Source organism: Amphiura filiformis, chromosome 1 (genome assembly GCF_039555335.1).
Source record: "Amphiura filiformis chromosome 1, Afil_fr2py, whole genome shotgun sequence".
Classification (NCBI taxonomy): domain Eukaryota; kingdom Metazoa; phylum Echinodermata; class Ophiuroidea; order Amphilepidida; family Amphiuridae; genus Amphiura; species Amphiura filiformis.
Genome location: NC_092628.1, coordinates 43306680 through 43331282, shown reverse-complemented (window position 1 = coordinate 43331282; position 24603 = coordinate 43306680). Strand labels below are relative to the sequence as shown.

At 37.3% G+C, this 24603-nt stretch overlaps 3 protein-coding genes across 4 annotated transcripts in view; 2 read left to right on the top strand and 1 right to left on the bottom strand.

The window, feature by feature from the left end:
- The window catches only part of LOC140147414 (intermembrane lipid transfer protein VPS13D-like), a 191383-nt gene that overhangs the window by 72411 nt on the left and 94369 nt on the right, over positions 1-24603 (bottom strand).
- LOC140147392 (uncharacterized) lies at positions 2000-5697 on the top strand. The gene is made up of 2 exons (XM_072169173.1): positions 2000-2539; positions 3939-5697. The coding sequence occupies exons 1-2, from the start codon at positions 2012-2014 to the stop codon at positions 4242-4244; spliced, it is 834 nt and encodes a 277-aa protein (XP_072025274.1). The 5' UTR covers positions 2000-2011; the 3' UTR covers positions 4245-5697.
- On the top strand, positions 5691-14640 carry LOC140147378 (interferon-induced protein with tetratricopeptide repeats 5-like). 2 transcript variants are annotated; one of them, XM_072169163.1, is made up of 4 exons: positions 5691-7441; positions 9594-9717; positions 11560-13786; positions 14071-14640. In XM_072169163.1, the coding sequence occupies exon 3, from the start codon at positions 11603-11605 to the stop codon at positions 13094-13096; it is 1494 nt and encodes a 497-aa protein (XP_072025264.1). In that variant the 5' UTR covers positions 5691-7441; positions 9594-9717; positions 11560-11602; the 3' UTR covers positions 13097-13786; positions 14071-14640. The 2 variants fall into 2 exon arrangements, with proteins under 2 accessions (XP_072025264.1, XP_072025258.1); XM_072169157.1 differs by lacking the exon at positions 9594-9717.

Here is a 24603-nt window from a genome sequence, read left to right as displayed (position 1 = left end):
ATAAATGTTTCCTTGTTGTCCTTCCGTCCGTCAGTCAGTCAGTCTGTCCTTGTCATTGCGGGGTCATCCTGGGTCAAATCACCATAGATTGTTGCAGGTTCATGAAATTTAGTGGGAATGACTACCGTAGCGAGACAAAAAGTATTAAGGTCATTTCAAGGTCATCCAGGGTCAAATCGCCATAGATGTTGCAGGTTCATGAAATTTGGTGGGAATGATCACCATATCGAGACAAAAAATGCTAAGGTCATTTTGGGGTCATCCGGGGTCAAATCACCATAGATTGTCTCAAGTTCATGAATTTTGTGGGAACGACCACCGAAATGACACAAAAAATGTCAACATTCTGTGTTTTTTTATACATTATGATTTTCTTTTCAGATCGATGCAATGAGGTAAAGAAGGGTGTCATATCGCAGCAAAATGGCTCTTCCTGACTTTCTAATAGATGTGCCATCTCATTTCAATTGGGGAATTGATACAGGTACTACCAAGGGATTCAACTCTTTGAAACTACAACTTGATGAACACTTGGCACACAATCCTGGTGTCATGACAATACAAGCACTGTTATTCCAGAGTTTTATTTATGTGTCAAAGTACAAAGACCCCAAACCTGATTATGTTAAAGGCAGAGAATACTTGAACAAGGCTTATAACTAGGTAAAAGGTGTGCCAAACTAGGAGGAGAAACAAGGATATATGATAGTAGCAAAGTGTAATGAAGCTATTATGAAACATGCATTGGAAGAGCCAACAACTATTCTAGAAGTAGAAATTCAAAGATTGCTATCTGAAAAGACCGACTTATCGCAAGCTTGCATTGACTTTGTCCGCGCATTTGCTCTTTCCAGAGTTGGCATAAGAAAATACTGTGAGGCAAAAATCTACTACCAAAGAGCATTTGATGTGCAGCCAAACAACACTCAATGGCTATTTGGATTAGCTCTTGTTACAGGGCGTTGTTCAAGAAATAGAGATGGCAGTGAATACTCATGTGACAAGGAGCAGGAAAGAAAATTGTATGAAAAATTATTAACTATTGACAAAAAGCATGCAGTGGCTCATGTATATCTGGCTTACAACTTATCTTTAAAGGGTGACCATGCTGCTGCAATGAGACATGCTTCTAAAGCATGGGAACTTGCACCTCATCACCTACATATTCTTGTAAAAGCAAGTAAAGTGTTCAGAAAAGCTGGTTTCTACAAGACTGCTTTCGCAATATTACAAGATGCTTGTGCCATTGGTCAAAATTCTGCCATTTTTCATCAAATGGGTCTTACTTACATAGATATGTACAATGATCAAAACACCAAAAAGAAAGAAGCCATACAAAAAAAGAAACATTTTGTCCAACCTGACAAGGGCCTCCTTCGCAAAGCAATAGAGTGCTATACTAAGGCACTAGAAGTCAATCCAACAAACAACATGGCATTACTAAATAGAGCTTTAACATACGAGAGACTACGCATGATAAAAGAAGCAGAGGATGATTTCATAAGTGTTCTTACAGTAAGAAATACTGATTTTAGTGATCAGGTACAGTTCAATACTTTTTATGCAGTTTTTCATCAACGCACTTGCAACAACGAAGAAAAAGCATGTGAGCGATATCGGGTAGCAATCGAATGTGCAGTTAAGAACTGTGTCACACGCCCAGTGACTCGCGATAAACCCACACCAGTGTTTGGTGGAAATTTGAAAAGGGACCTGCAAAGGTCAAAGAAGGGTTATATGAATGCCATGAAAAAGAGAGCAGAATCAGCTGACCCCGAAACACACAGCCAAGGGTTGAAGGGATTAGCATGGCTAGATCAAGTGTATGGAGAACATGACAGTGCTAGAGCAAAATATGAGGAGTATTTGGACTGGGAAGAGAACAGAAATGACTTTGTTGTGATTCAATCTTTGGTGAAGACCCTGATTCAACTTGGTGATTTTGAAGAAGCTAGGAGAAGGATTCAAGATTTAAAGAGGTTAAAGATAGCATGGAAATGATAAATTGGCAATGAAACTCTTCAAAGAAGCCATAGAATGTGGCAGCATGGATGGCTGCTTTAAATTGGCAGACATACTCATCAAGCACCCAGATATTTCAGGGCTAGAGTTTCGCATTGACTGTGCAAAAATCCTTCACTGCTGTGAAAAGAATGACCAAGTTGACATCCCCATCTACGATGAAATCAAGAAGTTGATGAAACTGGAAGATGCAACGTATGGGAAACTAAGAAACTACCACCTCAATTTAGAGCTCGTAATACTGGGGAATACCGGAACAGGAGTGACACGTGTCATTTTGGATAAGGCTTTGCAGACCATTTACGAAGCTCGTTCAATGCTTGATCGAGTCATGGACAGCTTTCAAAAGACACATTACCCTGCTGTCACAGGTACTTGCAAGTTTTTTAACATCCAACAAGAATACTACAATCAGCCAAAAACAGAGCAGCAAGTAAAGGATGAAACTTTGAGGAAGCTGAAAAAGTGGGACCAGTTTGACACCAGGTTCCCTGACCTTTTGGAGTTCATTGCAAAGGTAATAAAATTCTACCCTGTCTTTATTAATTCCTATACTCAAGTATCCAGCAAACACATTAATGTTTTTAGAATACTTTCATATATTTTCAAAATTTGAAAAAAAAAACCCATCTAACCCTAACCGCCTAGGGGCTTTTTGGCGACGGGAAGGGAAAGAAGGAAAGAATAAAGAGAGAAAAGAAGTTAAGAAGTTGTTTGCTCTGGGTGGGATTCGAACCCGAGACCCCTCGCATGCCAAGCACTCGGTCGGCGACACTTTGCCACGGGTCTTGGGCCCGCTGGCCAGCGAAACCGTGCCTATATATCACTTAGGGCGATTGCGTCATCACACCACGTGGGATGCATGCACGAACAGCGCATATATAGAGTAGTATTTTGTAGTATTCAGGAGGGTTAGGGTTAAACAACAAACAGTAAACAGCTATTATGTATTATGCTATATTGACCCATTATTAGTTTGCGTTAATAATACATTATTCAACAACTCTTCCTATACCTTTGTACAGGAGCCAACCGTTGTTAATCCGTGATGAATCCACACTTTTACTGTAGCATATACGCGAACGCGAGCGAGACTACGCGTTACGCGAGAGCTTGTAAAATTCGTCATGCCTGGAACCTTCGTGCGTATGCATGCTTACAAGTTGAATTCAGTATTTTTCAGGTAGCGGCTAAACATTGCCGTTTTATTCTGTAGTTTTATTACTGATATCAACATAGAAATCATCGAAATTTTTGTAAGGCTGAGTGGCAATGATTAACTGACATTCCTCGTGAAATAAATGTGAATTATACGATCTTTAGCTTCTTTTCGTTGTTGAAAGGGATTCAATCATGTTTCAGCGTTGTTCATCACCGATTAACAACTCGCATCCGGCGCGTCTGCGTGGTTTACTTCGCTCGGGCAGCTAAAGCTGCAGCTAAAGCTGCCCTCGCGAAGTAAACCACTCAGACGACGCGGACGCATCGTTGTTAATCGGTGATGAACAACGGTGAAACATGATTGAATCCCTAAATTACATCACTTTGTAGAGCAGCCATGTATATATTTTGTGCAGACAATATCTGTTCACTGTTACGGTTAGGATTCATCAAGCAGAGCTTTGTTTATAACAGAAACAGCATTTAGAAAATAATAAACAGAGATCACAGCCAAAGCTGGAATGCGAACCAGAGACCTATGGGTCTGGAAACATACACGTAGGCCCACACCACTAAACCAAGAATCGATGAGCTGGGAGATGTGAGATTGAACTCAAATGGTAGTGATTCGAATATGGGATGCCAGTGATGGACAAGATAACTAAAATGTTTTAAAGACCACCAAGACAGTGTCTAGAGCTGGTTAGTATGACAATCATTAAACACACATCAATAATTTCTTATTGCTTTTTCAGCTCCAGTCTGCCTATCCAGGAAACACAGACAACTGGTACCTTGCCCTATCACAGCTAGCCAACCGTGACAAACACAGTGAACTTATCAGATATAGTCAATACCATATTCCTGTCATATTAAATGGGGAAAAAGGTATTACACCTATCATTCCAAGAGGGATGGCAGTATATGGGGACTCACCCGTCCAGCTAGGACAGGTTCCAAGAGTTAACTATGAACTTGTTAAAGTGGTGGATGTAGCAAGAAAGGCAGCAATTGAGGTGGAATGTATTGTTGCCGAGTTTTACAAGTACCGATATATGTAAATGATGGAACTTTTGATCATTGCATACGAGCTTGTTGCAGTGAACAATGTGGTCAGAAAGGCAGTGATACACTTTTATTAGCATACAAGGCAAAGCATTACTGCTGTTGAACTTGTTGCAGTGGTAGATGTAGCAAAAGAAGCAATAGATCTTTTCAAACACCATTCGGAAATCATCGAAAATTGCTTGAAAATGAGATCACATGGACTTTCAGCAATCAATCACATACGAACATGTCATGCTAAAAACTTGCAAGTGAGCGGTATTTTTTCAGTAAGCTAGGGGGTCAAATTGGCGGGCAGGAAATGTCATGAATCACAGTATGGTACCCTTTTGAGCCAAAATACAGCTTATTTAGCCAATGTTTACATGGTAAAATATTTTCATAGCATACCGTAAAACCCCATCTACAAGCATATATAGTGTTTTTGTGGCGCCCTCTACGGAGGCGCCACAATATAGGCATGACTTTGTGAAAAGCTTCTAATTTCACTCTTGCTAGATTGACTTCGCAATTGTTTTGCTAAAATTATGCCCAGCTCAGAAATAAAACCACAATTTGCTTGGATTTTATTTTATTATTGTTTTCTGATATGCACGGGATAAAATGGTGAGCGTATATTCTTTGTTTAAAATACAAAATTAGGATTTATAAAAACACCAATAAATCCTGACCTTTGTATGCATTCAACCAGTTTACCGTGTGCCTTAGAACCCGATAGACGGTGACATTTGACCATACACTAAGATCCACAACATGCTCATCTATCATGGGAACAGTTCTTAAACCCTAATACATTTGTACAGTCATCCTTTGAAAATTTGGGTACACAAACTCATACTCTGCAACTTGAGGTCAAATTTTGCACTATGATTATGTAATTGAGGTTATTGGACTATGCCATTGGGATGAGACTCTTGTGGTCCATAGTGATAAGATCAATTAACGAGGCCTCTTAAACTGATGGCTTTTGTTTGCTAATTACCATAGAATCTATATAGTGGTTATTGCCAAAGTTGCAATATGATATGGTGGCACAATTGGGCGGCAAACTGTATGCAAACAACACGGCATATTAATTATACATGTTCTACATATGTTGTATTTTAATTGCTTTGAGTTGCTGAAATTTCAGCACAGTAGTTGTAGCCCTTGCCCCTATAATATACATAGCTTACTTGTCACCAATGTGCTATAATTTTTGAGAAAAATGCAAAAATAGACACAAAATTGGCCAGGGGTGTAGAACCCCCTTAAGTAAATAACTAAATCCTGTTATCTACCCAGCAATGTCTGCTTTTCTTAATAATTGTAACAAACTGTAGTGTACTAAATGGTACAAGACAGAAAAGGCAAACAGACAGAAATTTAGAGTTTTAAATTAGAGAGTTGACAGGAAGTTGTAAGAGTTAAATTGTTATGGATATGATTGGTGTAAGCGAAAATGTTGAATGTCAGATCAAAGTCATCTGAGGTGAATTAAGTAATGTCAATCACAAATTGTTACAGGTCATTTGAGGTGGACTAAGTTTATATTTGGATTGTTAGAACACCTTCCCCAATCAAACACATTTCTCTTGCATTTGATCATCTTCTACTCTTCCCTAGAAAAATCATTATAATACCAAATCTACACACCATGGAATTCACCATATCACGTCCAAGTTCACATTGGGCGCCACATTCCTTTTTTAAAGGAATTTTTATTTATAAAAGCTTAATTAATTCGAAGCAAGCGTTAATATACCAATACAATTGATCGGTCTTAAAATAATACTTGCTTTTATATGCTTGGATCCGTAATTTATTTGCTCAAACTCCATAATGGCGACTGGATTAATGTAGCTTTCATCAGAAGCACACTATATGCTTGTAGACGGGGTTTTACGGTATTGAACTAACACCTCAGCTACTTGGTTTTTCACAATATATTAAAACAATTAGCAAGAAGGACAGCAATATATTTATATAAACATAAGCAATATTGCTAATAAACTAGTTGCAGTGGTAAAGGGGTAGCAAGAAAGGCAGCAATTGAAGTGGAATTATGCCCTAGTGCATTCTGAGACATACATTTTGTCAAAAATTCTTTTGTTCTTTCCGTATGGTGATATACATTCATGTAATAAATATTGCACTCACAGTTATACACATCGCTCTATATCACATTTTCTTGTGGCCTAGTGGCTAAGGGGCTGTGATAATTATGACCCCACCCGAGTAAATTAATAAATGGTGTCCCAAAAATGCTTCCTCCCCTTTTGGCCTGCCCAAAATAGCTTGCCCCCTCTTGGCCTGTCAAAAAATCTTTGCCTCCCCCCTTTGCACATGCCAGTTTTTTTGGATCCCAATTTGCAAACCTTATTAATAGGCCTAGATTGCAAGTACACCGAGCAGGAAAATTTGCATATACAAAGAAAGTCTTTGGCAATCACAACATTATGCCTTATATGTTAGGTACTGTTTTCCAAAGCATTTTTAGAGTGTTTTATTTAAAAGGTGCTGCATGAATGTGTGCTAAAATTCACTTGCTCCCCCTCTCAGTTTGCCAAAAGTTGCCTCCTCCCTTTCAACTGGCCAAAAAACTCTTGTCCCCCAATTTTACCCCCAGGTCATAATTATTACACTGCCCCTAAAGCATTAAGACTTCTGATTTGATGGCCCCAGTTCGAATTCAGGGATCACCTAATTTTGTTTCAATGTTTTATGAAATTTTGTGAATATATCAAAAATAAAATTATTTCAAACATCTACTACTGCCATTGTAATATAATGTTTATCAACACAAGAGGGGGACTGGGGTGGGAGGGTGTTAAAAACCCAAGTGAGTTGAGTTGCTGACTCAACCCACAACTAAAAATGAGTTATTATTGATTGAACCATGTTGATGAATTCAACCTTATTAGGGATTGCCTTCATCTACCACTAGGTATTCTGGATAAAACAACTGGCAACACTGTTACTAGGCAGTGAAGATTTCCAGTTGCACTACAGGGACTTTCCCTTTGCAGTATTTTACCATGCAATACTCATGAAATATGGCCGAGTGTCTCAGATTTGCATGTATTAATCAGCTGCATAATGTGTGGTATGTTTATCTCAGCCAAAGGTTGGATGCATCATCAAATTATGTTTTAAATGTCAAATCATGTGTTTACTGAGTGACGTGCAAAGTGCTATTTTGATAACTAAAAAGGTAAGCTTCCATGGTACATGGCACAATCCCAGGGCACAATATGATCTGCAGATTGAATTTTACCATTCTATGTGCAATTCTTTTTATGATTATTGAATGTAAATCAAAGGCAGGGGAGTAACTATGCAATATGCATGTACTAATATAATTAATTAGGTACACATATCTACTGTACTGTAAAAGTTGACATTTTTGCGTTACATTTATTTTCATGCTTTTCACGTTCCAAGCCGCGAAAATAACAACACAAATTCCTTTTGTGTTTAGGTCAATGTAAGAAAACTTAGAATCGCAAAATTAAAAACAATTAAAGTAATCAATTCAAAATTGGCAAAGCACAAAAAATTGATTGTGCAAAAATGTCCACTTTTACAGTATACTAATTACTATAAATAATGAGTGGTTTCAGTGTGTCTATCTGTTTGGCTATGCGTTTCACCATGCTTTGACACATTGCAATACTTCAGAGCACGGCCTGAAAAAGTGTTTTTTTCCCGGCAAGCTGGTTACACTTTCCCGCGAAAAAAATGGCCGTCAATGCCCATAAAACTCTTGAAAAAAGGTTTGTGTCAAAAGCGTGATGTGTCAATCAAGTGAAATTATTGATTTGCTACCCACCCACCCTTACAGTAACTTCGGTAAAGGTAAGACCCACCCACCCATCAGTCATAAATGTGCATGTTAATATGAAAGCTACATGTACGATGTCATGCCAACATATTGGATGGATGGATTTGAACAAGACCGGGGAACAAGAACAACAACAAACGCCAAACAACAATACAAAATACAAGTTTGAGATTGAGAATATTAAAACTTACGAGAACTAAGTTTATAATATTTGTAAAATCAGTTAAAAGAAAGAAAGAACAATAGACGACCGTCAGAACTCTGCATTCATTTGGGTTCAGTGCCGATGATGCCGCGTGATTTGTTTATCAACAATTCAACATTAGCATGCATTCACATGTCGAAACATGCGTGACTGCAGAGTCGGTCAGTCGGTGTGTATATTTTACGCACATGCTGCATTGGGGTTGGGGTTTCCTATCTAAATAGCAGGGCGAATGTTTATGTTTTTGGGACATCCCTATGACGTAGTCGGGGATTCCCTATGCAATTTTAGACATCGTATTATCTGATTTAGTTATTTTCGATGATGTACTAGATATTTTACTACCGTACCATCATTGTTATTTCTTTTAGAAATACTAGTGCGCCTGTTGCTGTAATAGCCCTTTAGCTATTAGGGGGTATGTGGGCACTTATTGGGGTATGTGGGCGCTTATTGGGGTAGGGGCGCTTATAGAAATCATTTTCAGCAATGAATGCTGGGAAGACACTATAGCATATTTGCAGCAATGCATTGTGGGTAGACATTTACAGTGCATTTCAAATTGGGCAGATAGCCAAAAGCTGAATGGAATAGACTGAATGAATGACCTTGTTCACCTGCTTGGGCAGCTTGAAACTTGTTGTAGATCGTCTAGTGGATTCTTTTTATCCATGTGCACTTGCTGCTTTGTATCCATGTGGGGTATTTTCCCCCATGACCTTTGACCTTGATCTCCGAAACTACCCGGTAAACAGCGCCCGCCCGGTACCCATCTATGTCTGCAATATCGAACGATGCGTCGAAGCGCGGCGGAACGCATAGCCGGACAGACGGACAGACACACAGACAACGGCTATTATTTTAGTAGTATCTATAGATGTTGTCAATTTTCGTATTATTTACGATAAAATTAAGTAAATATTAAAAGTTTTTCTATTCAAATCTGAAATTAGAAATGATGACAGATAATGCTGTTGATGTTTTAAATAATATCGTAAGTGAAGTTATTTGTGTAAGAAAAAAATCACATGGTACATGGATGAATGACGGAAGATATTAAAAGAAAAAAAATTAACACAATTATTTAGTCACATGTCTCATTGTGTGCATTGTATTGTAAAACTTACCTCCTTCCTGAGGTACAAGCAGCACCGCTCGCTAGTTTGTTCATGGAAAGTTTGACTGCATTGCAGTAATTGCGCATGCATCGTGCATGTACAGATGTCGTACAGTAGGCTACTTTCTGTGTGAGCTACCGCTATATTGTGTTGTCTGTAGCACACGTTGTTGTACATGTACTTGCTTGTTTTCACGTAGGGTTTTTGAAGATGGGCAATGGTGGACGCGCAGGGGGATAACCCTGTGAGTGATGGGACGGATTCGGGGAGCGACTGTCGGGCATAACTGGGCGTCCAGTACTACACTACAGTGGTGAAAAAGGGTATATTTAAAGAAATATTTGGACAACTTTTCCTCGATTTTTTTTCTTTCTTTTTTTTTTTTTTTCTTTTTTCTTTATTTTTTCCCCATAGCTCTTGTTTCCCTTGAGATGTACGAATTTCAGCGGCAAGGAGCTACCCATATTGCCCACTTTTTCCCGCTGTGCTTTAGAGAGAGAGATTGGTACCGGGTGTTCCCTGTTGAAGGGGTGGTTGTAAAGGTCATCAGAGGTCAAAGGTCATGGAAGGTTCTAATTTTTAACTGTGTCCGATAGGGCTGAAACTTGGTGGGTGGAATCCTAAATAAGAGTAGACTATGCCATAGTCGTATTTTGATTTAAATAAAAATAGGTTATTATTAATCATGATGAACGCATCCTGTTGGAGCTCAAAATTATACTGACTTATGTGTATTAATAGTAAAATGGTCATAAAGAGTTTATATAATTAGTGACAGTAAAAGTAAGTATAATTATGTTATTGAATGCAACATATCTTGAATAATGGCTCACTTTAATACTGAACAATTCTGATTTTGGAATCTACCAGTTTATTTGCGAAGGCCTGATTAAAATATTCAACAATGTACTTTGACTTTTAAGCAGAACTTTGCCTCGGGACTTCGTTCTCTAAAACACACTGTCAATCATACTTGTTTATCAATCAAATCTAACCACAAGCACAAAGGATGGTGGTACAATACGCGCTAGATGCGTACATTCATCCACCAACAAAAGCGCCGCATTCCATAGATAGTTGTGTACCATGTATAGTTAATGGTAATGGCACGTGCCCGGAGGATTTAAACAATAACGAGATCTGGGCGACCAATCACAAGCCAGATTCATTTAAAGATGCATTACATCATGACCAATTTTAGTTACTCTCCATAGAGTCCTGTGTTAAAAATGTTAACTGCAAGTCAAAGTCAGTACTCCACTTGGGAAGCTAACAAACAGAGGGAGTACGGTGACTGAACTAAAGATCAGATGTGAAAATCTATCAATTGTGCACAAATTAATTAAATCAGAGTTTTAAGCTTAAATGCAATAGCCAGAATATGCACAATGGGCAAGTGGACTACGGAGAAGTCTAAAATTATAAGAGGGGAATATAATGTGCAAAATAAAATTGAGGTCTACCAAGGTCAACGTCTCATCCAACATTTTAAAACTCAGAGCTCAATCAATAAATTTGTAGTATTGGGTTCAAACCATCCAATTTTATATCAAAGTTGGTGATAGTAATTCTCCATATCACAGGAGCATAACAAAATCAAACTGAGGTCACTCAAGGCCAAAGGTCATATGGGATCAAACATTATTAAGTATGCCCAATTGGGATTTAAGGTGGTTAAAAGAATCCTGAATATGATGGGAGTATGTCCAATAGTTAAAATAGCCAAAACAGATGTAAAGGTCATTTTGGGTTCATTCGGGGTCATCCAAGATCAAATCGCGGTAGATTGTCACAGGTTCATGAAATTTGGTTGACAATTTTTTACTTTATTTTCACCATATCTTTTTATTCTAGATGGTTTTTCAAGTTTCTGTTGATTTTTATTTCCGTGATAAATATTTTTTGAATTAAGTTTTTTATAACATATTAAAATTTAGAATAAACTAGCTAGGAAAGTTAGAAATCCTCAAATATTATTTTATGTTTGTATGGTTCATTACCTGTCACTTGGTCTTGTAACACCGCTGTGGCCACTTGAGGAAGTTTTTAATTCAAATTAATCAATTTGATATTTTATACTGATAAATGAAGAAATAAGGAACCAAATAAATAAATAAATCACTGTCCAACATTTTGTTTTTTATACACTGTGATTTTCTTTTCAGATCGAGGCATAAGAAGTAAAGAAGAGTGTCATTTTGCAGCAAAATGGCTCTACCTGACTTTTTAACTGATGTACCATCTCACTTCAATTGGGGAATAGATATAGGCACTATCAAGGAATTTGATGCTTTGAAACTACAACTTGATGAACACTTGGCACACAATCCTGGTGTCATGACAATACAAGCACTGTTATTTCAGAGTTTTATTTATGTGTCAAAATACAAGGACCCCAAACCTAATTATGTTAAAGGCAGAGAATACTTGAACAAAGCTTATGACGAGATAAAAGGTGTGCCTAACGAGGAGGAGAAACAAGGATATTTGATAGTTGTAAAGTGTAATGAAGCTTTTATGGCTCATACATTGCGAGAGGAGACAACTACATGTACCTTAGCAGCAGAAATTCAGAAGTTGCTCTCTGAAAAGACAGACTTGGCACAAGCTTGCATTAGTTCTGTCCGCGCATTTGCACTTTCTAGAGTTGGCATGAGTAAATATGATGAGGCAAAGATCTACTTCCAAAAAGCACTAGATGTGCAGCCAAACAATACTCAATGGCTATTTGGATTAGCTCTTGTTACAGGGCGTTGTTCAAGAAACAGAGATGGCTTTGAATACTCCAACAACAAGGAACAAGAAAGAGACCTGTATAAGAAAATATTGACCATTGACGAAAATCATGCACTGGCTCATGTATTTCTGGCTTTCAACTTATCGTTCAAGGGCGACCATGCTGCTGCAATGAGACATGCTTCTAAATCACGGGAACTTGCACCCCGTCACCCACATCTTCTGGTAAAAGCAAGTAAAGTGTTCAGAAAAGCTGGATTCTACAAGGCTGCATTGCCAATATTACAAGATGCCTGTGGAATCGGTCAAAATTCTGCCATGTTTCATGAAATGGGTCTTGCTTACAGAGATATGTACAATGATCAAAACAGCAAAAAGAAAGAAGCCATAAAAGAGAAGAAGCATTTTGATCGACCTGACAAGGACCTCCTTCGCAAAGCAATAGAGTACTTTACTAAAGCACTAGAAGCCAATGCCACAAACAATATGGCATTAAAAGACAGAGCTTTAACATATGAGAGGCTACATATGATAAAAGAAGCAGATGATGATTTCACAAGTCTTCTTACAGTAAGAAACACTGAATTCAGTGATCAGGTACAGTTCAATACTTCTTACGCACTTTTTCTTCAACGCACTTGCAACAACGAAGAAAAAGCATGTGAGCGATATCGGATAGCAATAGACTGTGCTGCAAAGAACTGTGTCACACATCCAGTGACTCGGGAAAATCCCAAACCAGTGTTTGATGGAGTTTTGAAGAAGGACCTCTATACAGCAAAGAAGGGTTATATGAATGCCATGGAAAAGAGAGCTCGATCAGCAGACCCTGAAACACACAGCCAAGGATTGAAGGGATTAGCATGGCTGGATCAAGTGTATGGAGAACATGACAGTGCTAGAGCTAAATATGAGGAGTATCTGGACTGTGATGAGAACAGAAATGATTCTGATGCAATACATTAATTGGTAAAGACCCTGATAAAGCTAGGAGATTTTGAAGAAGCTAGGAGAAGGATTCAAGAGTTACGGGAATTACAGAAACTAGATCTTGTAAAGCAGCTAAGAATAGAATGTGCCTTGGTTCAAGGAGAGGAGATACAAGCACAAGGAAATGATAAGTTGACAAAGGAACTCTTCAAAGAAGCCATTGAGTGTGGCAGCATGGATGGCTGCTTTAAATTGGCAGACATACTCATCAAGCACCCAGATATTTCAGGGCTAGAGTTTCGCATTGACTGTGCAAAAATCCTTCACTGCTGTGAAAAGAATGACCAAGCCGACATCCCCCTCTACAATGAAATCAATAATTTGATGAAACTGGAAGATGCAACGTATGGGAAACTAAGAAACTACCACCTCAATTTAGAGCTCGTAATACTGGGGAATACCGGAACAGGAGTGACACGTCTCATTTTGGACAAGGCTACTCAGACCATAGACGAAGCTCGTAAAATGCTTGATCGAGTCATTATCAGCTTCCGAGAGACACATTATCCTGTTCTTCAGGGTATGTGCACATTTTTCCATGTCCAACAAGATGACATCAATCAGCCCAAAACAGAGCAGCAGGTAAAAGATGAAATCGTGAAGAGACTGAAAAAATGGACCCAGTTCGATACCAGATTCCCTGACCTCTTCGAGTTTCTTGTAAAGGTGATATTTTGAAATTTTATATAATTTTATTTATATAGAGAGAGAATAGTTTGCACTATCTGTGAAGTATTTCATTATATTGCTTTTGATATCTGCATAAAAAGGGAATAAATATAGTAGCATCTTTCGGCCACCAACGGTTTTTGTACTATAAAATGTGCTTTTTGGCAAAATAGGCAAAACATTACAAAAAAATGCCCCCAAAATAAAAACAATGTATTCTCCACTGCAAATAGTATGACAAACTGTTAAGCACATAATAATTTCTTTAACTTCTTTTTCAGCTCCAGCCTGCCTATCCAGGAAATACAGACAACTGGTACCTTGCTCTATCACAGCTTGTGAATCGTGACAAACATGATAAACTCATCAGATACAGTCACTACCATATACCAGTCATATTAAATGGTAAAAAAGGCATTACACCTGCGATTCCGAGAGGTATGCCAGTATATGGAGACCCAACTGTTCATCTAGGACAGTATCCAGGGGTTACTTATGAACTTTTTGCCGTGGTAGATATAGCAAGCAAGGCAGCAATTGAAGCGGAACATATTGTTACCGAGTTTTACAAGCATATGTAAATGGAAGGATCCTGAATTATTGCAACTGAGCTTGTGGCAGAATGCAGCCATACACTTTTATGAGCATTTAACCATTGTTTGTTGCTGAGATTGTTGCAGTGGTCATGGTGGTGAATGTGAGGGGGAACATTTCATTGTTGCCAAGTTTTGCAAACATGTTAATGAAGGGAACCTTAATATTTGCTTCTCATGCTGATCAGCTTGTTATAGTAGTGGTATTTGTATGTGTGGCCTCAAATAATAAGCCACTACTGTAGTTGCACCCAAGGGTAATTGAAGACTGTAGTGGAAGAAGTGCTCACGTGCCAAAATACTAGTTCTGAGAAAATGGGGTCTAAAGATTTGAAATTTATCTGCTGATCACAAACTTTATTATTTTGTACTAAAACTTGCAGGAGTAATTTTATATTCACTATTATTCTTTTACAGCTATAAATTAATACATTGTTACTTATTGATTTTCTATAATCAATAATCGATATCTTGCACTTGAGTCTTTTTTCCACTACAATCAGTGGTCAGCTGTAAACAAATGGATTTTTCTCAACATTGAATGGCAATATAAGTTAGAAGTATATATTTTTGGAATGCCCATATAGAGAGGAACAATTTGATGTATCATTTGTGTAAACCGGATGTTGCTTAAAATTTGACCTCGTTTGACCTTTAGTTGACCTTGAGCTTATAACTCCTTAACTAAATGTTGTAGATATGACAAACCATATATTTTTGTAATCCTTATGACCCAACGAGCAATTTGACACTAATTTGATAGTGATCAGACTAATTTGAAAATTTGACCCCAGTTGACCCCTCACGTGACCCCTACTTCTGAGGGGTCATATCGCCAAAATTTTGAGAAAAAATTGCTAAACCCCAAAGACTTCAAAACAGTCAATAACTCATGTTCGCCAAAATGGCACTTGAGTACATTATCCACTATGGTCTTCAATTGTATCCATTGATACACACACATATGGTACTAGTAACCACACACAGGCAATAGAACACATTAAATAATTAGTCCCGTTTAACTTGTTTGGGCCCGCTTAAGGGGTAACGCCCTGGTGGGGGTCAAGGGGGCAAAGCCAGAGGGCTTCTGCACATTTGGCACCACAGGAGAGGCCCTTTCATGGGGTAAAATGACAGTAAAATGGAGTACAAAAGTTGTGTTAAACACAATCTCAAAAATACACTGTACATATACGTACAACTGCAGATTTAAAAAAAACCATTTTGGGTTTTGGAGTGTCCCTGGACCTAGAGCGAAATGCAACGGTCATTCATGGTTGACCAAAAAAAAATTGTTTGTGTTTTTAATATGCAAAGTGATAATTTGTGATCATGCCATACTCTATTAATGATTTTAAAATGCATTCAATTTGTATCCATTTTGAAATCATTGGTAGAGTATGACATGATCACAAATTATCACTTTGCATATCAAACATAAACAATTTATTTTTGTAGTCAACCATGAATGATCTAGCATTACTTCAAGGTTCAGGGACACTTCAACCCCCCCCCCCCCAATTTTTGTTTATACTTTTTTATTAAAATTTAATCCGGGACATAAAAAAATACGGAAATTTAGATAAATCACAGCCCTGACTGTTTCATCAGATATGTCGGCTATTATTGCTTTTAGGTCTTTATAAAAGTAAAATATGCCATGATTCATTAGGTGAGGAAAAGAGCACTGGTTTCATTATTATACACTATCACACTTTTCTTACAGTCTTCCCCAAATTGGGTTTGTACTGTTTAAACTTTTTAAACTTTAAAACTAAAATGTGACAAAAACGCTACATGTATAATAAAGATAACATAATATTGATTTTGTAGTCTCTATCTTTACTTAATCAAACATCAATAACTTTTACCAATATAGCTGGTCAAATTGTATTTAATTACCCTCATTGTCCGGAAGTACTCAATTTTTTTGGGGTAGGGTGTGCCTCCGAAGATTTTGAAGTAGGACCCATGGCTATACCACTTCAAACCTGATTTTCACTACCGATGCATATACCAACATAGAATAGACACCCATGACTATACCAGTTGATAAGACAAAAAATACCACCCATTGATATACCAAACCCGTATACTGACCCATCTATATACCACTATACGTTTAGAATACAGTAACAAATTTTCATATCATATTTTTTATTTCTTGCTTACCGTATTTTGTATTTTTTTGTATTCTAGGTTCTATCAAGGGTCTATCATTAATTAATTATTATTATTTTGTTTGTTAGGGGTGGTGCAATAATTATGTGTACCCCGGGTGGTGAATTATAGGGGGCAAAGATTTTTGGCAGGCCAAAGGGGGGGCAATTTTGGCAGAACATTTTGAGAATTCACCACCCATGGTACACATAATTGTTGCACCACCCCTTATTTTGTAATGAATACAAATCCAAAATATATTTATTGTTGCTTTGTTTTCTCAGTTTCCTTCATTTATGTTCGTTTGTCTTGTAGGGGCCAATATCTAGTCTAGTTTGTAACAAGTATTGTGTAGGGAAAGATGATTCTTGCACTCATTTATTTTAAATTTTATTTAACAACATACAAAAACCACGAAAACAGGGGTGCAGCCAGTGCCCCCCCCCCCCTCATACCCTGCATGGTGAAAGAAGAACGAAAAAATAAATAAAAATAAAAATTCCTTTAAAAATGGAATGGGGCGCCCAATGTGAGCTTGGTCGTGATGTGGTGAATTTCATGGTGTTTAGATTTGGTATTATTATCTCTTGCAAACCCGGTGACACCTCATTATAGAAATCAGACCTGTTGATAGGTTGTACGAGGGGATAGCCTTTTCCAAGCACACATTGCGCCATATAATAAAGAAAGTTTTGCTACTTTGCAACACAATAAAAACTTAAATGCAAAATGAGATCCTGTAGGTGGCTCGAGGGGGCTTAAAAACTAAATGCAAAATGAGGTTTTTAAAAAATATTGTTTTCCAGAGTCAAGATGCAGGTATCATTATTAGGCCTCATATCACTTATTTATTGTCGAATAAGTGCAGACATTATGCAGTCATGTCTACAGCAGAATTCACCACGACCTTTGCAGGACTTAAACCCATTACACCAAGATAAACCTCGTTCAAAACAGCTCAACTATGTTAAATCTGGGATGTGTCTCATATCCCTGATTAAATCCATAAACATATGTATCTGATTTACCTGTGCGATATCGCAATGGGCTGTGTTGAAATAGGTATTATAATTTCAGTTGGATGCACCATTACAAAGCAAACACACATTTACAATACAGTGGTGATGATTTCATTGCCATCTTGTTGTTGGTAAGAAGAAAATTTGGCCCAGCATTAATTCAAAAGAAAATATCATATTTTCATCAAAATGTACCAAACTTTAATGTGTTTGGTATCAATCTGACTAAAATTGAATCATTCACCAATTTTTTTGATTACTGTACATTGCATCCACAAATAAAAAACATATCCAGCATATTTCATATCTGCCTAAATTCTTCTGGTAGAATAAACAACCTTATCTCTGTTTCTGATAGCCATCACAAAAATAATGCATACACTATGGACCACAATGGCCTCATCCCAATGCCATAGTTCAAGAACCTCAATTAAACAATCAGAAAGCAAAATTTGACCTCAAGTAGCGGAGTACGAGTTTGTGTACCCAAATTTCTAAAGGTCATTCAATGAATGTGCAACTGTATTTGGGTTAAAGAGCATGTTGTGGATCCTAGCGATAAGCAGTGGTGACGATTTCTTGTTGGTAAGAAGAAAAGCCCAGCATTATTTCAAAAGAAAATATCACATTTACATCAAAATGTACCACCTTTTAATGTGTTTGGTATCAATCTGGACTGGAATTGAATCATTCGCCAGATTCCGTTGATTACAGCAAAATTCATCCACAAATAAAAATCATATTATTGGGTCACCATATTGTAAGTTTGAGAATAACCACGATATGGATTTTATGGTAATTAACAAACACATGCCATCGGTTTAACCCCAATACATTTGTACATTCATTGAATGACTTTGAAACTTTGGGTACAAAAACTCATACTCTGCAACTTAGGTCAAATTTTGCACTATGATTGTTTAATTGAGGTTATTAACTATGTCATTGAGATTAGGCTATTGTGGTCCATAGTGTTGGTCACCGTCTATCGGGTTCTAAGAGGCGGTAAACTGGTTTTTAAACCAGTTTACAAGCCTTACAAAGGTACGTTACTCACGGTTTATTTGGTGTTTTTATAAGTCCATTAATTTTGTATTTTAAACAAAGAATATACACACAACATTTTATCCTGTGCATATCAGAAAACAATAATAAAATAAAATCCAAGCAAATTGTGGTTTTATTTCTAAGCTAAACATACTTTTAGCAAAACAATTGCAAAGTAAATCTAGCAAGAGTGAAATTAGGAGCTTTTCACAAAGTCATGCCTATATGGTGCACCCTCCGTAGAGGGCGCCCCAATAAAAAATTAATAGAAATTTTGAACATCAAGATGAATTTTTTATTTATATTTTTTGTACAGTACTGCCCCTTTTTTCTTCCCACTCATGATTTATTGTAATTTTAAACAACTTTAATATTCATGCATTTCTGTTCAATGCAATTGCAATTATCATTGAATTATATCGAACCAAAACAACATCAATATGACCCATGCATATTGATCATGTATGATCTTGGCAGTGCTGTCGTCGGCGTGTCATGTCAGCTGAATTCGCACAATTATTGCACCACTCCTAACAAACAAAATAATAATAATTAATAAATGATAGACCCTTGATAGAACCTAGAATAAAAAAATATAAAATACAGTAAACAAGAAATAAAAAATATGATATGAAAATTCAACTTTACACTAAAAAAAACCCTCACCTTTACACTAAAAACTTACCCGATTGTTGATAAAACCTATTTATATGATTCGATGCATTTAAAAATCGGCAGTTACTCAAATTTTGCGATCCCGAGTTCTGAGAGGCCAAACTGACTTAAAAACAGCGATGAAAAAATTGCTGTTGCAACTTCAGTGATTTATCAAAATTGGCGGGGTAAACAGAAGTAGTGCTGGGCTCACATATACTACACCGGAAGAGTGTCGCCATCTGTTTGCAATGATAACTCAACGTTTGCTAATCGGACTATCAATTGATTTGCCCAGCTCTGAATTTATGGTTCTGATTTGCCTTATTTGGATAGCGATGTACGCACCTTATTTGGACACGATCAGACAATTTATTTTTGTGAAATTCATGCAACTGAGTTTAAAGATTTTTCGACCCATTGATATACCAAAATCTGATTTAGACCCCATTTCAATACCAATTTCAACTTACTACCCATGCGTATCCCACAAAAAGCGGAAAAAATAAGGGTCATTGATATACCAAGCGGCCAAAAATGCGACCCATGTTTGCGGCACGTCCCTGTATGGCCATTTGTACTGAGTCCCCCGGATTTGTCAAAATCGTCATATGAAAGCACAATAATTATTATTAATATCGATTGCTCTGATTACGTATGGAGTGCAGTAAAGTGTGTACATTCTACACAATGTTACGCATACAATTTCCGCAAAACATACATGTGTCCCTTGTGCTGTGGATACACATACATGCTTTACCTTGATGTAAACAACTTCAAATAAATGGGCAAAAAAGTGATATTTTCTTTATAATTCAAACCATTTAAGCAGTAAAAGAATAGCAATAAAGTTTGCAGTCTTATCCTTTACACCCAAATAATGTCTACTCAGCAGTAAAGTCGCCTACAGGATTTATTTAATAAATGTGTTTTTACTGCCTCATGTACATTATTTGGGTGTACAGGATACAGCATTGCTTAATAATTCCTCTTTCTGTTAGTATTTTGCTTTGATTGAATGTGAAAATTACTTATAATAAATTTTCCTTAAAAATACTTCGAGGTTATAGGATCAATATGAATATGTTTAGTAAACTTGCACCAATTTACTAACACTCACCACACCTTGACTAAATTGACTGAATCAAATTGATGAAATCAATTTTAGGGATTGCCTTTACCTAGTAGTAGGAATTCTGGACAAAACAACTGGCAATACGGTTAACGCGGCTGTGTACTCTAGACATGTTTCTTTCGCGAAATTGAGTTTTTTTGATATGTTTGTACTTTGTTATGTTTTTTATAAATACAAGGAATGAAAATCCAGATTTGTAAACTCCAACTGCAATATTTTAAGGATTTTATTTCACTATTCCACTCGTGTTTGAAATTGAAAAGGAAAGAAAATCTTTGTTGTACCAGCAGGGTACACGCGCGCAACAACGTATCGCGTTGCGTATCGCGCAATTTGTTAACGCACAAATACGCTACACATAAGCGACGCTTATCTGCATGCGCGGCGCATCTTATGGAAAAGCACTGATTTCACAAAAACCTAGTGGTCAAATGGCTCCGTTTTAGCTGATAAAATGTGGGCTTTTTCAAGTTCTTTCCCCCGATTTAAATATCAAGTTATGAATGGATTTCGCTCAAACTTCTCAAGGGGCCGTGGATTTAACCGATGTTCATGTAATGTAAGGTCAAAAAATGAAAACTGACGCATTCTCCGGTGAGATTCGATGAAAGTGCAAAATGTGACCACTTTAAACTTCAGCGGCCATTATTTCAATGTTCATTTTCTCGGTAAAATGACGATTTAGGTACTACGATAACTCAATAAATACAGCATCTATATGTAAGCAAATATGATCATCGTAAGAAGCATGATCGACTCGAGAAACGGTTTTCCCATTTTTTTATATATTGGTCTATTTCCGATTTTAGGCATCATTTTGTGCAAATAGGCGTTAGTGAATTTTAAAAGTTCATTTTGATGCCTTATATGGTCAATATCTCAAAAAATAAGGCCAATATCAAAAACTAAAAAAAAAAACATTTTTGGAATGGAGTCTCAAGATTAAGATAAAAACAAAATAAAATATTTTGGAAAGAGTGTTTTTTGTTATGATGTACCAAACAAATATTGCCAAAACTCACTTTTTGTGATTTTCTTCATAACTGTTGTTTTTACACCAAATCTATATTTACATTAAGATGCATTGCTGTCTTGCCTTTGCGCGAATAATTACAAAGTTATTGCACTTTTACTACATGCATGTCTGAGAGTACACAGCTGCCTTAACAATCAAGGTTACTAACCATTTCTTTTTAGCATCTTTGATGTAGTGAATGTCAGGAAGTGTGTAATCCATCAATATCACTTTTCAATACAGACCTTGATGCGACATCATTCAAGCCGCACAATTCATTTTCCATTGAAAAGAGTCATCCGTGGATTATGCACTCCACCACATTGATGAGTCTCATGCATTAATAATTAGGATAACAGGGAGTTTTCCTAAGCATCATTTATTGTGCAATACACATGAGATGGCTAAGTCAAGTGTAAACCTGTTTTGATTACGGAGGTACATAATTTATGTAAGTATTTCAAAAACCATTGCAAATACCAATGCATGCTTATATTGACCAGATATATTAATCACCTGTGTGTCTGTGTGTGCAGGGTTATCACTAAACTGAACTAAATTAAACTGGCTAAATTTTAATGTTTTACTCTGAGGTATCATTTTCTAGCTGTTTTGAAGGGCAAAATGATTTTTTTTCTCTATTTCATATTCCTGTGCTGCTTACTACTGGCACTAACCAGTGTAGTGATAATCCTGTGTGAGTGGTACGTAAGACTACAATCCTGGCAAAAAAGCTTCCTACAGTAAAGCATTAATTGCCCAACATACTTCTCCGCTCCCCTATTACAATGTTGATTTGGACAACATGGTCATCATTTCTACATTACAGTCTCCCAACATTGAAAAAGGGGGGTGGAGAAGGGGAGACGGTAAGCTGACTGTACATTTTCAACTATTGTACAAATATTATGCAGAAATGTATAACATATCACATACTGAACTGGCAACAGATTTACGCCAGCATTGTCTGAATGAAATGTAAAAAATCTGAAATTACATTTTCGTCCATATCTTTAGAACAATATGTTGTATTCACCCGAAATGTTCACATATTGTTACCCTGTTTATGTACTCTATACTGAATATAACTTTTTACATATCATTTTCATCGGTCTATGTGCACTATTAACTATTAAAATGCCAAAATATGTAAAAAGACTTCTCAATTGCCATTATAATAGAACACAAAACTTAACAACATTATTTGAATTATTACAAAATAGTGTGGGCGCATTTTTAAATATGAAATATAATATCTGAAAGTACCATGCGCATATTTGGGGGGGCTTTAGGGCCGCCAGCCCCCCAGGGTCAAAGCAGGGGTGGCCAAAACGAATGGGGCCAAGGGAAGAAGAAGGCGGAAAAGAGGGCGGCGGAAGAAGAAGAAGCGGCAAAAGAATTAGTAAAGAAAAAAGGGCGGAAAAAGAGAAAAAATTGTACTATACATCAAAATGTGTTGCTTTTGGGGCGGTAGCGCCTATAAACCCCTTTTTTTTTTGCTCTTCACTTTTTCAACGACAGTAAAAAAAAGGGTAACCTTTTGGGCTGCTGAGGAAGGCGACAAAATTGCATTTTCTTCAGCCCCCCGGTGAAGGGGCGGCCACGGTACGCCGCTGAGTACCACCACTTAAAAGTGGTGGTACTTTCAGATATCTTTGTAAATTACCTAGAGGTTGGTCTCAGTGTTAAGCATTTTATTACATTCTATGTATCTGGAAAATAAATGGTTAAATTACTGACCAACAAAAACGTGCTGATTATTATGATTTTACTTTCAGATCAGTACAAATGAGGTAAAGAAGAGCGCAATATTGCAGAAAAAATGGCTCTACCTGACTTTTTGATTGATGCACCATCTCACTTCAATTGGGGAATTGATATAAGCACCTGCAAAGATTTCAATGCTTTGAAACTACAACTTGAGGAGCACTTAGCCCAAAATCCTGGTGTCATGACAATAGAGGCACTGTTATTTCAGTGTTTCATTCATGTGTCAAAGTACAAAGACCCAAAACCTGATTATATTAAAGGCAGGGAATACATGAACAAAGCTTATGAAGAGATACACAGTGTTTCTAATGAGGAGGAGAAACAAGGATATTTGATAGTTGCCAAGTGTAATGAAGCTATCATGGCTCACACCTTGGGAGAGCAGACGACTTCCCTAGTAGAAGAAATTCAAAGGTTACTTTCTGAAAAGACAGACTTATCACAAGCTTGCATTGATTCTGTGCACGCATTTGCACTTTCCAGAGTTGACATGAGAAAATACGATGAGGCAAAGATCTACTTCCAAAAAGCACTGGATGTGCAGCCAAATAATACTCAATGGCTATTTGGATTAGCTCTGGTTATAGGGCGTCGTTCAAGAAATAGAGATGGCAGTGAATACTCCAAAGACAAGGAAAAGGAAAAAAAGTTGTATGAGAAAATATTGACCATTGACGAAAATCATGCACTGGCTCATGTATATCTGGCCTACAACTTATCTTTCAAGGGTGAACATAACGATGCGATTAAACATGCTTCTAAAGCACAACAGCTTGCACCCGTCACCTACATGTTCTGGTAAAAGCAAGTAAAGTGTTCAGAAAAGCTGGTTGCTCCGAGGATGCTTTGCCAATATTACAAGATGCTTGTGCCATTGGTCAAAATTCTGCCATGTCTCATGAAATGGGTCTTGTTTACAGAGATATGTACAATGAGCAGAAGGCCAAGAAGAAAGAAGCAATACAAAAGAAGGAACGTTTTGTTCCACCTCATAAAAGTCTCCTCCGCAAAGCAATAGAGTACTTTACTAAGGCACTAGAAGCAAATCCCACAAACAATATGGCATTACTAGACAGAGCACGCACTTATGAGAGGCTACATATGCTGAAAGAAGCAAAGGGTGATTTCATAAGTGTCCTTACAGTAAGAAACACTGATTTCAATGATCAGGTACAGTTCAATACTTCTTACGCACGTTTCCTTCAACATACTTGCAACAATGAAGAAAAAGCTTCTGAGCGATATCGGATAGCAATCAACTGTGCTGTCATGAACTGTGTCACACAACCAGTGACTCGGGAAAACCCTGAACCAGTGTTTGATGGATCTGTGAGGAAGGGTCTAGATATAGCAAAGGAGGGTTATATGAATGTCATGGAAAAGAAAGCAAAGTCAGCTGATCCTGAAATACGCAGCCACGG

Excerpts from the sequence above, each read along its gene's own strand:
- LOC140147392 (XM_072169173.1), top strand. The coding sequence starts at position 2,012 with ATGAAACTCTTCAAAGAAGCCATAGAATGTGGCAGCATGGATGGCTGC. Across the intron at positions 2,540-3,938 it reads TTTTGGAGTTCATTGCAAAG|CTCCAGTCTGCCTATCCAGG; the intron begins GTAATAAAATTC and ends TTGCTTTTTCAG.
- LOC140147378 (XM_072169157.1), top strand. The coding sequence starts at position 11,603 with ATGGCTCTACCTGACTTTTTAACTGATGTACCATCTCACTTCAATTGG.